The 17,206-nt window shown below is 53.6% G+C and overlaps 1 protein-coding gene across 2 annotated transcripts in view; it reads left to right on the top strand.

The window, feature by feature from the left end:
• PACS1 (phosphofurin acidic cluster sorting protein 1) overlaps positions 1-10,632 on the top strand; it is a 140,229-nt gene extending 129,597 nt beyond the window's left edge. For both annotated transcript variants that reach the window (XM_059401138.1, XM_059401129.1), the window contains exons 16-24: positions 399-553; positions 690-800; positions 1,573-1,675; positions 2,111-2,153; positions 4,305-4,347; positions 4,603-4,738; positions 7,368-7,594; positions 9,228-9,347; positions 9,498-10,632. In XM_059401138.1, the coding sequence (XP_059257121.1) occupies positions 399-553; positions 690-800; positions 1,573-1,675; positions 2,111-2,153; positions 4,305-4,347; positions 4,603-4,738; positions 7,368-7,594; positions 9,228-9,347; positions 9,498-9,613 (1,054 nt within the window). In that variant the 3' untranslated portion in view covers positions 9,614-10,632. The remainder of the gene's footprint in view (positions 1-398; positions 554-689; positions 801-1,572; positions 1,676-2,110; positions 2,154-4,304; positions 4,348-4,602; positions 4,739-7,367; positions 7,595-9,227; positions 9,348-9,497) is intronic.
• Positions 10,633-17,206: the final 6,574 nt, after the last annotated feature.

Raw genomic sequence — 17,206 nt, 5'->3', positions numbered from 1 at the left:
TGTGCTGTGCCATGTGGCATCCAGAGTCAGGGCTTTCCCTCCTCAGGACCTCCCTAGACTAGGGGCCAGGAGTCCCTGCCAATGGGAACGAGAACTTCGGGCCTTGCAGGTGTCTTGGTTCATGCCCACTGCTGACCCCTGGCAGCACTGCCAAATTGCCTCCCATTAGCCTAAGCCAATTCTTTCTTCTAGATGATTATCTGTCCTCTTTGATCCTACATTTCTCTCCTAATTGCAGAAGCACTGTAGTTTATGGCTTCTCTGGGAATTATGCTTACTGGCTAATTTTTTCCCTGCGGGTTGTTGAGATCAAGTAAAGTCAGAGCTTGGGCCCCTCCTCCGAGCAGGACGCTGGTGAACCTCCCGGATGTGGTTGTGACTCTTCCCTTGCTCCCCAGCTGCAACTGCAACTCATCCATGCCGAGACCGGTGAAGGTGGCAGCCGTGGGAGGCCAGAGCTACCTGAGCTCCATCCTCCGGTTCTTTGTCAAGTCGCTGGCCAGCAAGACCTCTGACTGGCTTGGCTACATGCGCTTTCTCATCATTCCCCTCGGTAAAGATGGGGCAGATTTCATTCCTGAAGCAGCATGTTGGGGCTGGGCCCTACGAAGGGACAGTTAGGGAGACCGAAGGCCAGGCCATCATTCTACCCCTTAACCAGTTTACCTTCTCTGGTTTCCATCTCCCAGGTTCTCACCCTGTCGCCAAATACTTGGGCTCAGTTGACAGCAGATACAGCAGTACCTTCCTGGATTCTAGCTGGAGAGATCTCTTCAGTCGCTCGGAGCCCCCCGTGTCAGGTAATGGCCCTCCGCAAGGGGTTGAGGCAGGATGCCACCTGGTCCACGGAGAGCCAGTCTTGGCCAGAGGAGAAGGCTGCAGGAGCGTGCTTCTCTTCCTCCCTGCGCCTCTGCCACCCCCAGTCTCTTGCATGTTTATTTTTTCAGCAAATATTTGTTAGGGGGAGGCCCATTATGAGCAGCCCTTCTTCACTCTGGATGTTTTCAGTCTCTGCTTTCTGCTCTGCTCCTGTACATCTAGAAATGAGGACGGGCATGAGGAGGTGGTGAGGAGGACATCTCTAGTGGTAGAACTCAAATATAAGAAGCAGAGGATAGTTACTAAGCAATCTGTTGATAAGCGAGTAACACTATGCTGACCTTGTCTTTTGTCTGAAATACAGAGTAGGAGTGGCAGGGCTTAGAGTGAGCTTGAACCTTGCAAGGCTGGGGAGCAGTAAATGCATCGCCAGACCTTGAAGGAAGTGATGGGCAGAGAGTTGGAGTGGAGGGGTTCCTCTAGATTACGAGATTGGTTTGAGCAAAACAGACGTGATGTGGGAGCGTGATCAGCCTGAGAAAGAGCAAAACTGAGGAAGTGCAGAGGTCGGAAAGGAGAGAACAGCTCTTTGGTTCATCATTTCTTATATTCAAAGCCAGAGGACCCTTAGAACGCTTTCTCTACTGCAGCTGCTAGGGTCTTCTGATGGGTCTCCAGAAGGGGTCTCTTTAAGAGGGTTTTCAGGTTTGCCTGCTGAAATAAGTTGGTAGTTATCTCTTGTCTTTTCTCCAGAGCAACTGGACGTGGTAGGTCGGGTCATGCAGTATGTCAACGGGGCGGGGGTGACGCACCAGCTCCCTGTGGCTGAGGCCATGCTGACCTGCAGACATAAGTTGTAAGTTTGACTTCAGGGAATTTCTTGGAAACAGGTGGGTGGGCTAGATAAATCTTGAGTTTTCTTCCCTTTTCTGTATTTTTCCGTCTCCCCACCCATTTCCCTTCATAGGCAGCCAAGAGCAAAAGAGACGGGGTTTTGACTACCTCCCATCCAGGCACTCCCCTCCCTAACCTGGGCCTCCCCGCCCAAATGGATACCCCCTCAGTATAAGAGAAGCCCATCCTAGGCGCTGACATTCACACATGGTGTAGCATGCAAAACTATTTTTTTTGCCTCCATCTGAGGCTCCTCGTGCCGTCCTGAGATGCGATGGAAATTGTCATGTAGTGTCTGGACTCCCTTGACACCACAGTAAACTATGAAAAGCTTGTATCCCCAGCTCTCCATGCAGATGACCCACTAACTGTAAGGCTTCCCTTTGTCTCCCAACAGCCCTGATGAAGACTCCTATCAGAAGTTTATCCCCTTCATTGGTGTGAGTACTGACTCCCTGCTCCTCTGTACCACACCCGTTCTCCTGGCCTTCCTGTCCCCCAGTGCCCTCATGTGTGCGCGCGCGCACACACACACACCCAAGATTCATCTAGACAGTGGTTCTCATCCAGAAGCAGTTTTGCCCCCAGGAGAGGTCTAGCAGTGTCTGCAGACGTTTTTTGGTTGTCACAGCTGAAGTTGGGGTTCTACTGGCATCTGATGGTTAGGGAGCAGGGGTGCTGCTGAACTTCCCACAGTGCTCAGAACAGCCCCTACGACAGACTGATCTGGCCCCAGTGTCAGTAGTGCCCAGGTGGAGAAACCCGGGGCTGGGATATGCACTGAGCTGCTCCTTTTGGTGTTCTCCTTTCCCGAATCATGGGCTGTCCCCAGATCACCACTGGTATCTCCTTTTTATTACACCAAGCCCTGAACCTGGTGCCTTGGCCTGGGGCAGGACGTCCAGAGCATAGTTCTGCAGCCTCCAGGGAAAAGCAAGCTGCCTCTGAAATGAAATAATGATAGATGATATTCTGAAGAGAAGTCCAAGAAGTAGGTATTTCTGTGTCCAGGGTCAGATGTACCTTTGAAACGAAGATTCCTTCTTTTCCCTCCTATTTAGTCAAAGGAGAATCTCTAGATGAGTTGATTTTGGAAATCAAAGGGAAACCTCTTGGGTATCTCTGATGTCAGGTGGTGCTGTCTTTTCATTTGGCAGTAGTGAGCCATAAGGCAGAGACCCAACCAAAAGAGGGACCCCAGAGGTGACAGAGGTGACACCCTGGGAGACGAAAGCATACCACAAAAGCATGACTGAAATTTCAGATTTCCATGTGTGAGACAATCGAATTTCTCTTCAAAATCAGCTTGTCTTTTTTCCTCCAATCTCCTAGCTTTGGGTAGGGGGCATATGCAAATGTGAAGGGCCTCTTCTATGCTCAACCCAGGTTCTGGAAGTCTTGAGTGATCGTGGGAAATCCCTGAGCCTGGAGAAATTCGGTTGCCCCTTCTTGTGCCTTGCTAAGACCTCCTGTCTGAACAGTCCACTTAGTCCCTGTTAGGCCCTGGGGCTACTCCCAGAAGCCATGTTGGAAGCTCTAGACCACAGTCTGTAGCCTAGGCTGATGATTTGATTTGCATCTTCATGGAGCTGTGGGTTGCTGCCCACTCTAGCCTCACAGACAGAGAGAGATGTGAAAAAAAATTTTTTTTTCAATTGAAATAAACAAAGGAAGGGCAGCCTCATATAATACCAGGGGAGCAAGGGGAATTGTATCCAGGAAGTTGGGAATGTTAGGATGTTACTTTCCAGGAACTAAAATAAGGATGCATAGAGAGTTTGGGACAAACAAGGGAATAGCAGCCCTGTGTTCTGAGTAGCCTTGAGGGAACCATCCACACGTGATCGTGATCTCGACTCCCCGTCAGTCCCTGGGGTCCCGTTTCCGTGACCTCATAGCACTCCCTAGCACCTCTGCCAGGTGCTAGGCCCTGGGCCTGCTACTTCATCAGGATTCACCTGTCACTTCAAGCCACAGCTGTGACATTCAAATAGTCTGTTTCTAGCTGTGCCTTTGCTGGCTGCTGGAGGGCCCCCTCTCTCCTTCCCAGAATTCTCTATGAGAAATCTAAAATTCTTTGGGAAGCTGAAATTAGTACACTGCCTTGAGGTAGAGAACGGGTGGGGGTGCCTGGGATCACTATCTTATCCATATTCTCTCAGATTCCAGCAAGTCTAGAAAGGAGGAAACTGGTCCCTTGCTTGGTTTCACACAGGCAGGCATTCAGGGAGTCTCCCCCACCCACCGCAGCACGCTGCCTTACCAAGCTTTCTCCCAGTGGCTCTGACGTGGGAAGACGGTGTCTTACCCATGTGGTCTTAGAAGAAGCCCGATCAGAATACTGAAATGGGTCCTGCCTTCGGGGTGGCCTTGCACTCCCCAGAGGTGAGCTGTGAGGTCTTGTGTGCCCTCCAGCTCATTGTTTGGAATGGGGCTTTTTTTACATATAAAGATCAGATCTGGATTTGCAAAGATATTTAAAGCATGATATATAGTAATGGCTATTGTGTCTAATCACTGGCTTCCAAGTGGACCAAAATGCGTACAGCTTTAGTCAGAGGACCTAATGCAGCGTCTCTTCTTTCTCCCAGGTGGTGAAGGTGGGTCTGGTTGAAGACTCTCCCTCCACAGCAGGTGAGCCTGGGGCCCTGGTGCCCCTGTGGAGTGAGGCGATGCCTTCTCGGCCTCCTCTCTAGTCCGGCAGGCCAGAAGGTGAAGCCTCTGGGTGTCCTAAGGTTAAGTCAGAGTTTGGGCACCCTCACTTCCCAGGTGAAGTAGCAGGGGGCAGTGGGGAGCTGTCCACACTTAGCTCAGCAGCAGCTGAGACCCCTTGTCATTAACTGGTCAGGGGTGGCTTCCTCTGACCAACTGTATCTGTCCCCCTGACAGGCGATGGGGACGACTCGCCCGTGGTCAGCCTCACCGTGCCCTCCACATCACCGCCTTCCAGCTCAGGCCTGAGCCGAGATACCACAGCCACCCCTCCTTCATCCCCCTCCATGAGCAGTGCCCTCGCCGTCATGGGGTAAGGGGCTCTTGCCCATACCTCTCCTTCCTTCCAAACCCCTCCATCAGTGCCCAGGAACCTGACCGACTTAGCTCCCCCCTCCCCCACCCCTCCATCCCCGCCTGCCTACAGCATTGCATGACGACGATGGCTTACTGAGTGTGGAGAACAGGACAGTGGCGAGAGCTTTGGAGTCCCAATTCAGAGACTTGGGGTGCTAGCCAGGCACGTGGAGCTACTCTGTACAGTGCGGGTTACTTTCTTCCCCATCTGTCTCCCGGGGTAGAAGGGAATGAGACAAGTGGCAGGGGGGCTCGTACCAGCCTGTAAAGTGCTATGCAGGGGTCTTGCTGGGGTCTGGCGGGTGTGGTGGAGTGCCGCCATGGGAGACCTGCACAGCCCGGTTTGAGTCATGACTCTGTGTTAGTTGACTGTACTAGCTTGTGCTAAAGAACAGATTACTCAGTGACACTTGTTAAAGCACAGTGAGGGAGGGGCACCTGGGTGACTCAGTTGGTTAAGCCTCTGACTCTTGATTTCAGCCCAGGTCGTGGTCTCAGGATCGTGGGATCGAGCCCCATGTCCAGGATCCACACTCAGCACAGAGTCAGCTTGGAATTCTCTCTCTGCCTCTGCCTCTGCCCCTCCCCCCACTTGCATGCTTCCCCCACCCCAAATAAATAAATAAAACCTTAAAAAAAAAAAAAAGACACAGTGAGGGAGACCACATCAGGGCGTGACCATCGAGACAGGTGTAGGGGGCACTGCTGTGGATTTTGCAGGGTGGGTGGCTCAGCTCCACGTGGAGATGTCTACCCTGGGAGTGAGCATGGGTGGAAAATTACTAAGAGGAAAAGCCAGGGGTACAGCAGGGGGGGGGGGGGCTTCGGAAGAGTCCTGACAGGACTCTTGCTGAGACAAGTCATGGTGTCAGACGTCTCCTGGGGGGGCGGCAGGGGTGAGGAGCCGCAGGGGATCAGATGGGGGGTGGGGCTCTTGCTAACTGTCTTAGCAGGGTTCTTGCTAAAAATGGATTTTACAAGCAAGTACACAAATGGGCCTCTGAAAAGGATTAGGAGCCAAACTAAAGTTTCTAAAGTTTAGTTACTAAGCTTCGTTTCGGACTCCGGGAGTGGAGTGAAATGGCCATGTCAGAGTTTTGTGAGGCTTCAGGAAGAGCTTGTGTTGTTGGTACCTGGCATGCGGGAGCTGCTGCCTTCTTTCAGGCAGGCAGTCTGTCTGTCTGTCCAGTGCCATTTGGGGCACTGGAGCTGTAGCAGCAAATAGGAAAGGCTAGTCCTAGTCTTAGAGCTTAGGCTGCTGGGCCCTGGCAATGCCAGAGCCGTAAAAAATTCAAACTGTAGATTGCAGTGAGCACTATGAAAAACCAGTAGAGGATGGTTCTGCAAGGGGAAAGAATTTCTTTAGGGTCTTAAGTATCCAGAGTTTAGACCAGGTGCTCAGGGTGGCCTCTCAGGAGGCAGCTGTCCTGCCAGGCCTGAGCAGGAGGCGCTGAAGGGGAGGGTGGAGCAGAGCCGTCCCAGAAGGGGCCCGAGGGGAACAGGCCATGAGGTGAGTAAAGGGCAGGCGTGGGGCAGGAACACAGATGGGCCGCTGCACCTTCTTCCTCCCTCTTCCCCTTTTCTCTGCCTGGCCTCTTCCTGTTTCTTCTGGGGAGGGTCCTCAGCAGCAGAGAGGGTAGGCACTGGCTAGTGTTTTGTCCAGAAACACCAGTGACAGGGTCGTGGTCCCTGAAGAGCGTGAATGTTCTCAGATGTCGAGAAGCGTCGGTTGCGCCTTGGATCCCAGCCCGTGCCCTCCCTCACCCTCCTCCCCTCCTTCCTTCCCCCTTCCCTTCGTGGTCTCGCTGATCTGTGGGAGGGACAGTTCAGGAAAGGAGGAAATCGCACACGGCCAGTAATGCTTCAGGGTTCCAGGCTTCCCGAAGGGTCTGCAGACCAGCCCTTAACCTCGACCTCCTTTCCCATCCCATTAAAGCTGGTTTCTAGTGGAACAGCTAGAACCAGGCAGAAAGAGAAATGTCAGATGACTTTTGTAGCCTGTGTACCTATTGTGTCTGACACCTCCTTTCTAGAAAACATCAGCCTTTTCTCCCCATGGAGCTAAAATTACCCCTGAGCTAGAAGTGCCATAAATAAGAGAAAGCTGCGGGTCGGCAGCCACCGGCTCGGCCTCCTGGGGCTGTGGCGGAGCCGGCCAAGGTGCTTGCGCTTCTGCACACTTTGTCTCTCTGGCCCTCAGTTGGGTCTTGCCTGGGCTCTGCTTGCCGGGTGTGTCCATGTATGTGTGTGCACGAGTGCATGCAGGAGCGTGTGTAAGTATGTGTGCACACCTCCTGCGGCAAGCCTCCTTCCTCTCCGCTCCTCTCCGCCCCTGTGACTTTGTGTTTGGTTCCCTCACAGTGCCTCAGGTCTTCACCCTCTCCTGACTTTGTCTTCCGATCATTCCATCACTCCCTTCCCACAGAAACCAATTCTGTGGGACCGGGGGGAACCCAGGACCACTAGCCCGCCACCTCCCCTCACCCTGCCCGGAGCCTGGCAGTCCCCTGCTGATCCCTGAGGCCGGCCGTGTAGTTGGGAACTGAGGGCAGAGCCTACTCTCCGTTACTGTTCCCCTTCCTCAGGAGCCCCAACAGCCCATATGGGGACGTGATTGGCCTCCAGGTGGACTACTGGCTGGGCCACCCTGGCGAGCGGAGGAGGGAAGGTGACAAGAGGGATGCCAGCTCCAAGAACACCCTCAAGAGCGTCTTCCGCTCAGTGCAGGTGTCCCGCCTGCCCCATGGTGGGGAGGCCCAGCTTTCCGGCACCATGGCAATGACTGTAGTCACCAAAGAGAAGAACAAGAAAGGTAGGTGACATCTGAGGCCAGGGACGATCGGGGCCACCAGGGTTCACTGACTCCTCTCAGGGTCGGGGAGCCCTCTGGATGAGGGCAGAGCAGCCCATCTATCATGTGGTCCAGCCCAGGGTCCTGCAAGGCTCTTAGCTCACCTTGCGAGATGAGGCCGGTCCTTCTGTAATCAAGGAAATGAATGCCCCCAGTGAGTAATCGGTCCCTGCCTGCTGAACATCAGCGCCGTAGGGTCTGGGGCAGTTAGTGCTGCCATAACGAACGGAGCCTTTCCAGCCACTGCCCTCTAGGGTGGACCACATGACAGAGGAGGCCATCACTGCGTCCCCATGAAGCAGGCATTTGCACCCAGTCCTAGAAGTCGCTCAAGCCCACATGAGCAAAAGGGCATAGTTGTTTAAGAGTTAAGAGGAGTTAAAGGCACCTGCGTGGCTCAGTCAGTTAAGTGTCTGCCTTCGGGGGGCGCTGCGTGGCTCAGTGGGTTAAAGCCTCTGCCTTTGGCTCAGGTCATGATATCGAGCCCCGCATCAGGCTCTCTGCTCAGCAGGGAGTCTGCTTCCCTTCCTCTCTCTCTCTCTTCCTGTCTCTCTGCCTACTTGTGATCTCTCTCTCTGTCAAATAAATAAATAAAATCTTTAAAAAAAGAAAAAGTGTCTGCCTTCAGATCAGGTCATGATCTCAGGGTCCTTGGATCGGGTCCCATGTTGGTCTCCCTGCTCAGCAGGGAGTCTCCTTCTTCCTCTCTCCACTCATGCTCTCTTTCAAATAAATAAAATATTTTTTAAAAAGAATTACGAGTAGTACAGCCCATTTTGGATAAGAGGGGCGGTTTCAGGCACTAGAGGCAGAGTTGGGGGGTGTCCCCAGGCCCTCTGCTCTGAGAGAGTAAGGCAGGAACGCCCCCGGCCGGGCCAGTGCCAGGCAGAGCTTGCCGCTGTGTGCTCTGCTGTGCGCCGGCCGCAGCGGGCAAGCCTGCCGGGGGACTCGGGCCCTCACAGCCCACCGCCAGCCAGCGGTCAGGTTCCTTTAACTGCCGGACCCTCCCTCCTCAGCACTCCCAAAGCAGCTAGGCCTCTTTCTGTTCATGCCTCTGCTTCATAGTGCTCCGCATGGGGGCAAGCAGGGGCTGCAACAGACCTAAAGCCAAACAACAGAGGCAGCTCAGAGACGCAGCCCGGGCAAGCCTGCCGTGATGCGCCCCTCGATGCCCTGAAAGCCCTGGGCCAGAGCCATTGCAGACCCTGCCATGAGGCCCTCCTAGCCACAGCAGACTCGGCCCTATGTGCATGTGAGCGTGTAGGAGGGAGAGCCCAAGGACACGGGCACCTTGCCCCACAGGCTACCTAGAACATTCAAGTCAGAAGGGACCTCAGAAACTAACTAGCTCCAGGTCCTCGTTACACAGTTAAAGATACCAAGGTTCAGGGAGAGGCTTGTGCTGAGAGGGGGCGGAACAAAGATCTGGTTTGCACTTCCTGCATCCCCCGAGCTAGGGAGGGGGGAGAAGGGATGGCTGGCTGCAAATCACCTCCCCTTCCCACAGGAAGAGGGGCTGGTGGGGATGAGAGAGAGGAGAGGGGTGGCTGCTTTTCCAAGGGCTGTGATGGAGGTGGTTTTGCTTGCCTTCCAGTTCCCACCATCTTCCTGAGCAAGAAACCTCGAGAAAAGGAGGTAGATTCCAAGAGCCAGGTCATCGAGGGTATCAGCCGCCTCATCTGCTCCGCTAAGCAGCAGCAGACCATGCTGAGAGGTACGGAGAAATGGGCGGAAGGTGCCGGGCGGGGTGGGAAGAAGAGGGGCCGGGGACTCTGGGGGGAGGGAGGCGATGGCCCTCCCCAAGGGACCCTGGGGAGGTGGCCTTAGCAGCCCTGGTCAACCCCTCCTTCCCCTGTCACCCCAGTGTCCATCGACGGAGTCGAGTGGAGTGACATCAAGTTCTTCCAGCTGGCGGCCCAGTGGCCCACCCATGTCAAGCACTTTCCAGTGGGACTGTTCAGTGGCAGCAAGGCCACCTGAGGGCATTCTCTCCTGGCCACTCTCCCTCCTGGCACTGCCACCAGCCTCACCGCCTGCGGGCAGGGGGAGGCCAGCAGGCCCCGGCCCAGCATCCCCTTTCCTGGCCCGGGAGTCTGCGTCTTTTTTGCCCAGTCCTGAAGGACACTGCCAGTGGGGACACTGCCCCCCTCCCTCCTGCTCAGTCCTCTCCTTCCTGCTCCAGGCCAAGGCATGTCGATTTTGCCTTCTGGCGCCCATCCCTGGAATTGAGGCCTGGGCATTCCTTCACTGACTTCTAATCTCCTCACATGGCTCCAGTTCCTTCCTGGAAATAGGAAGCCTGGGATCCTGGCCCCCAGCAGGGAGTCCAGGCCTCCCCATCTCTGCCAGCTGCCCTGCCTGTCCCCCTCAAGTGGAGCCCACGGCCACTTCCCATGCTGTGGGTTCTCCCACTGGGGGTCAGAGGGGTACCCTGAACCCAAGGACCCCCCCACCTCCCCTCCACAGTCACAGGGGCAGCCCCACCCTCCCTCACCACCAGGACAGCTTTTTTATGGTGATGCCATGTTTCTCTGGGGTGGAGGGGCCTTCCCAGTCTCCCCCATGCACGACCACCTCACTTACCCCCAGGTTCCCCCCTACATGTCACAAGCACCCTTGAATGTTTCTTTGGTTCTCTGCACAGCCAGTCTCTTGGTGGTTCCATGTGACTTGCTTGGGCACCAACCCCTGTCCTTGTGGCTTCCCCCTGTTGGTGACTCTCCTCCCTCTGCCTCTCCCCTTCCCCCGCCAGCACAGGGCTGCCTCTTCCTGAACTCCAGACTGGGACAGAAGGGAGAGAGACCCCCCCACCGGCATATTGTCTGTGACCCTGCATCTCCCTGTGCCTTCCGTGTCTATTTGTGTCACACTCCCTATTGTGTCCGTCCCCTCCTCACGCCTAGGCAGAGAGCCCGCCTTCCCAGCGGGTGTTTCTCCAGTGGGCTCCAATCCTGCCCTCTCGCCATGGGGGTCTGAGCCAACCCCTCAGCCTTGGCCATCAGCATTCTCAGGAGAAGCTGAGCACACAGGGCCACCATCCCAGCCGTAGCCCTCCGTGCCCCCCCCCCCGACACCGCGCACCTTCGGAGCTTTACCGTTGCCCTCTCTCACCCCTTCTAGAAGTTTTTGCACAGAACTTCATTTTGAAAAGTGTTTTTCTCATTCTCCATACCTCCCCAAACTCCTCCAGCCCTTACCCCTGCTCAGCCCTGCGTCCGGAGCGTCTCCTGGGCTGAGATGAGCTGCTCTCTCGGGGCCGGAGAGGGGCGGGGCTTGAGGGACTGAGTGGATGTTGGTTGGGTTTTTCATTCAATAAACTGGTGATTTCTTACCAACTAGCAAGGCTTGGGCTTCTATGCCTCTCACTGTGACTCAGGATCTGTACGACCCTCTCCCCTCCACAACACAGTCGACTCCTTTCAAAATCAACTCCTTTCAAATGGCTGGCAAGAAGTATTCTCATTTCCTTAATTAGAGAAATAGGCATGAAGGTGCCTTGCCCAGTATGAGGCACTCAGAGGTCAGAAACAGAAGTAACGCTCTGCTCACACCAATCTCTTCTTTTTCTATAGGACTCACTATTCCCAAATCCCACCTCCCAAGACAATGACATGTCAAGGGCAATTTCTGCTCTTCTTTTTTTTTTTTTTTTTTTTAATATTTTATTTATTTATTTGACAGACAGAGATCACAAGTAGGCCGAGAGGCAGGCAGAGAGAGAGAGAGAGAGGAGGAAGCAGGCTCCCCGCTGAGCAGAGAGCCCGATGCGGGACTCGATCCCGGGACCCCGAGATCATGACCTGAGCCGAAGGCAGCGGCTTAACCCACTGAGCCACCCAGGCGCCCTTTTTTTTTTTTTTTAAGATTTTATTTATTCATTTGACAGGCAGAGATCACAAGTAGGTAGAGAGGCAGGAAGCAGGCTCCCTGCCGAGCAGAGAGCCGATGTGGGGCTTGATCCCAGGACCCTGGGATCATGACCTGAGCCAAAGGCAGGGGCTTTAACCCACTGAGCCACCCAGGTGCCCCAGTTTCTGCTCTTCTGATTAAAGATTAGAACTTGGCTTCTTTCCCTCTGCTAGGCCGATGTCCTGCCATAGTTTCTGGAAGCTGGTGAAGTCTGAGGCCCAGGTGGAGGGGTGGAGCTGGGGTTTGTCATTGAGTTGGCTTTCCTACCTGCCCTTAACTCAGAGATGGAAAACAGCCATAGCCCCTGCTCCCCGGATGCCTGGTTCTTCACACACTCCCGGATGGAGGCCTGCACACCAGCCTTCCTCTGGTGAAGAAGTGCCCAGAGGTTGGGGCTTGCGTGGGGAAGGAGACCAAAGGGCTTGGCGTCCTTCCCCTGCAGGACACAGCCACAGAGGAGTGGATGACCAAGCAGGACAGGCCGTACTGGCTCCCCGAGCCCTGTGGTCCAGTGACCTAAGGGAGGGAGGCTCTGGGACTCGGCAGTGTAGCCCCGCACCAAGCTCTCTGAGCCTGGAATGTGGAGATAATGCCCATCTCCCAAGGGGGAAAGTCCAGCGAGGTCTGTGACAGTGTCCCAGAAATGCAATCTGCACGTTAGTTACCGAACAAGGTGTACAATCTGGGTGGTGAGAGGAAACGCCAGAAGTCAAATTGTGTTTAAGATGAGCTAGAGAGGATGTGAGTGTTGCCTCAGGACAGACTGGAAGCTCCAAGAGAGACCTGGGGGCCGGAGGCCAAGGGAGAGGGTGCAGGCAGTGCAGCGGGGAGGGGAGACCCAGGAGCGGTGGAAGTCCCCAGCTGGAGGGGTGTGGGGCACAAGCAGACTCAGGTCCAGCTCAGAACTGAGAAGACGGAGCAGATGATGGGAAGATGAGGGGGAGGGAGAGACCCGCACTCCCGGCCTGCGGGGTCCGACTCTGCATCCAGGGCCACCCCTCCTCCCGCCTCTGGGGGCTTCACTCTTGCGGTTGCCCCCTTTCTCCTGCCTCCATCTCTACCGGATCTTTGGCTCTTTCCTGTCCGCCTGCCATCTGCATGCCCACACTAACAGCTCTCCACACTAACAACTTCCCTGCTTCTAGATTCCCTCTGACAGCCGCGTCTCTGCTCCCTGGAAAGTGAAAGTATTTTGAAGCTGTTCCTGCATCCTGCCTCTTGCTTCTACTCCTTCAGGCTTTTATCCTCAACAGCCCATCAGAAGTTCCCTTACCGAGGTCACCCGTGACCTCAGGTGCCACATCCAAGGGTCAGTTTTCTTTCCTGACCCCTGCACTTGGCCTGTGGACAGCTCTCTGCTCTCCTTCCACTCCTCTGACTGCCCTTTCTTGGCCTCCCTTACTGTCTCTCCAGCTTCCCAGCCGTGGAACACTGGGCAGTGCGGGGCTCGCGCACCGGCCTCCTCTCCCCCCACACTCAGCCCTGCAGTGTGAATTACTGCTCTGTGCACGGACTCCCCGCGCCACCCCCCGACCCACCCCGCCGCCCCACTCTTCAGGAGCTGAGGCCAAAACCTTTGGAACCGCCACTGACTCATCTGTCCCTCGTCCCCAACATCCAGTCCACCGGCAAATCCTACCAACTTTCCCAAGACAGACTGGGAACCCAGCAGTGCTGCACCGCTTTCGCTGCTGCTGTTATCCGTCTCTGGATGTGTTCATAGCCTCCTAATTATCTGTGCTTCCACCTACTCTTCCTGTAGTCTGTTCTCCACACAATAGCCAGAGAGAGCTTTTTAAAATGTTAATCATATCGTGTTAAATTACCAATTTGAAATGTCCAATGGCTTCCATCCCACTAGGAATATAATTCAAAGCCCTCACCATAACTCACAAGGCCTACGTGATCCGACCTCCTGAGGGCTGATTGATCTCTCCTCTCATTCTGCCCCTCCCCCACTGGCCCCCTCTGCATTCCTCAGACACAGGCATGCTCTGCCTCAGGGTCTTTGCATAAGCTGTTCCCCCTGCCCATCCTGCCCCCGCCTCTAGGTCCTTATGGTTTGCTCCCCCATTGAAGTCTTGGCTTAAAGGTGACAGAGAAGCCTTCCCTGCTCTACCTGTCTCACGTAGCACCTTCCTTTTCTCTCCTCCTTCTTTAGTTTTCCTTATTAGCACTTCTCATTCCTTAGCACTTAATTATCCATTTGTCTCTCTCTCCTCACCGGAATGTAAGCTCCAAGGAAATGGGAGTTATTTTTTTAACCTGCTCTAACTTTGGTACCCAGGACCCTTCTTGGCTCGTCCTAGGTCCACAGTGACTGTCAACAGAATGAGTGAAGAGGCCTTGTGCTGCGGCAGTGGAGTCCCCAGTCCCCATGCACTGCTCAGACACTTCAGTGCCTCAGCCCGCAAGATACCTGACTTCCCACAGGCCCTGGAGTAAGAAGATAGACTCCTAAGAAGAGGGAAAGGGTTGTGTAGCAATGATCTCCAGAATTCCAAACATGGAGCAACTCAGATTTACACATTGAGACAGCTTTGCCCAGTCAAGGAGAGTCAAGGTTGCCCTAGAGCAGAACTGTCCATGGGGCTGCCAGAAACATTCTCTAAGGCCAAGAGTAGCATTTTGGTGCAGAAGGTGGAAGAACTTCTGTCTAACTCGTATACCAACGCCAGATTGTTTTATTGTTAATTTAAACAAACACGGATTTTAGAATAGTTTTAGATTTACAGAAAAGTTGCAAAGATGGAACAAAGAGTTGCTGTACAACAGCCCCGCGCCGGCCTTCTCCTGTGGCTAACTCGTTACATTAGCATGGCGCATTTCTTGCAACTAACGGACCAACACTGATACATTATTATAAACTAAAGTCCATGTTTCACTCCAGTTCCTTAGTTTTTCCCTAAAGTCAGGGTTTTTTAAAGTTTTTTTTGTTTTGTTTTGTTTTGGGGGGGGGGGTTTGTTTTTTGTTTTTTGTTTTTTTTTTTTTTTGAGAGAGAGGAAGTGAGAGAGCACAAGCCAGGGGAGCTGCAGAGGAAGAGAGAGAATCAGGCTCCCCACTGAGCAGGGTGCCAGATGTGGGGCTGGATTCCAGAACCCCACGATCATTACCTCAGTGAAGACAGATATTTTTAATGTTTAACGTTTAACAGACTGAGCCACCCAGCACCCCTAAAGTCCTTTTATGCATTCCAGGATACCACACTACATTTAATATTTGGAGCTATGACATTTTCTTTCTTTCTTTTTTTGTTTTTTTTTAAGAATTTATTTATTTATTTGACAGAGATCACAAGTAGGCAGAGAGGCAGGCAGAGAGAAGGAAGCAGGCTCCACGCTAAGCAGAGAATCTGATGTGGGGCTTGATCCCAGGACCCTGAGGTTATGACCTGAGCTGAAGGCAGAGGCTTTAACCCACTGAGCCACCCAGGCGCCCCAAGCTATGGCATTTTCTTAAACTTTCTCTATTTTTGATAACCTTGACAGCTTTGAGGTGTACTGGTCACATATTTTGTAGACTGTCCCTTGACAGCAATTTGCCAGCACATCACATCAAGGGGACCCGCCTTCAACATGATATGTCAGTCTTGATCATCTGACTGAGGTGGTGTTGGCTAGTAAGCTCACACCCCCTTCCCTACTGTGCTCCTGGGCTGGAAGCCACTAAGCACAGCCTAGATAAAATACAGATTTTCCTCTGCGTGCATTATTTGGGTTCTGGAGAGCAGATTTCTTCTAGACAGCAGACTTCTAAATCCATGTTTTTAAACTCCATCCCTCACCACCCACTGCTGTGTCCAGAGACTATGGCATGGATGACCCTCTCAACACCACCTGCGAGCATTTTCTTCTGGCCAGGCTGCTGCAAGAATGCTTCGTGCGGCTTCTGCCCCAGACTCCTTCAAGCTGCCCCAGGAAATCAGTTCAGCTGATACTTCCTTTTTACCAAGGAGGAAGCCCCAATTCAGAGAGCCGCCCGCTCCCAGCCCCACCCCCACCCCCATCCCAAATCTAAACTCTCATTTCTTTTTTTAAGATTTTATTTATTTATTTCTCAGAGAGGGATTGAGAGCACAAGCACGGGGAGCAGCAGGCAAAGCAGACTCCCCACTGAGCAGGGAGCCTGATGCAGGACTAGATCCCAGGACCCTGGGATCGTGACCTGAGCCCAAGGCGTGACCTGAGCCCAAGGCAGACGGTTAACCGACTGAGACACCCAGCTGCCAATAAACTCTCATTTCTAAGCATTTACATGACTTGAATACTCACGGACCTCCCAAACCCAGTCTGGCTCAAACAGAACTCTTGATTTCCCTCCATCCGCCCCAGTTTTGATAATGACACAGCGTCCATCCTATACAAGGCAGAAGCCACCGAGTTGTTCTGTGTCACCACAATGACTCCTGTTCATTCCGCCTCTCAGACACTGTTCCCAAACGTAAGCCAGAGTACCTCCCTGCCTTGCTAGGGCCCTTCAGCAGCTACCTCCAGTCACCCACCTCGTGACCCATCAGGCCTACACATTTGGCCCCACTACCCCTCACTTCCCTTTTAGCTGCTTTCTCCAGCCCTACGATCTTCGCCCTTGAGCCACACCTGATCCTGCAGTGATCACACTCCTCTTCCCTGCTCGGGGCTCAAACACATGGTTCTTCCCACCTTAAATGGTCTGTCCGCCCCCACAGAGCTACTCTCTTTGCCTTTAGGATGCAGCCTACACATCACCAAGGCTTTCCCAACTGCCCTGCCCAAAGCGCCGCTGTTAAGTTAGCCTCTACCTGAGCCCTTTCTGTAGTCACAGCATTCAACGTCCTGGCAATAAATGTCTTTGTACCACATCAGAATGAGAGCTCCGGGTGAACAGGGACTCAGCCTACATCTCCAGCACCCATCACTCTGGCACATGGCAAATACTAAAAAGCTAGCTAAAAGGATGAGTGCAGGGTTGCCACTTGTCCAATGCACATAGACCTGTTGAGAAGGAACCAGATTTCTAACCCAGGTCATCTCACTCCAGACCATTTCTCAAGGCCCCACTCAGATCCCAAATTCCCAACCATCTGTACATCCTACACGTATTAATGTCCTATCATGGTACATGATGAAAACATGGTTGGGTTCTTACCTATATAGGAACTCCGAGGTAAGCAAGGGAGGCAGACAGACAGTTGCCACAAAGCACGACATGTTGCACAGGAATATGCCAGAAGGACATCTAATCCAGCCTGGGGAAGATGTCACAAAGGAGACAACACCTGAGCAGCATCTTAAAGATGCCTGACGCAGTGGATGTTCCGGACACAGGCAGTAGCAAAAACGGGAGATAAGAGAGAGTCTGCCTTGTTCCGAGACCCTTGGGTGGTTAACAGGACTGCAAAGCAGTGGGCATGGGGCACGACAGGGCAGAAGAGAAAGACAGCCAGGGCTCTACGGAGCCCTATAGCTGTGGTTATCCTCACTGTCTGCCTGGGTGAGGGCTGTGCACTTTTTCCTGAGATCAGTGGAGAGCCAGGGTAGTGAGATGAAGGAATTTAGCAAGATCACCTTGTGACACAGATTGGAGGAAACAAGACTGAAGACCAGAAGAGCTGGAAGGGTGTTGCAGCAATTGAGGAAAGATGTGACCGAGACCTAGACGATGGTAAAGGGAGGAGAGCTGCA

This window comes from Mustela nigripes, chromosome 1, assembly GCF_022355385.1.
Source record: "Mustela nigripes isolate SB6536 chromosome 1, MUSNIG.SB6536, whole genome shotgun sequence".
NCBI classification, from domain to species: Eukaryota; Metazoa; Chordata; class Mammalia; order Carnivora; family Mustelidae; genus Mustela; species Mustela nigripes.
Note: the sequence above shows the minus strand (reverse complement) of the source record. Positions and strands in the feature narration are given on the sequence as shown.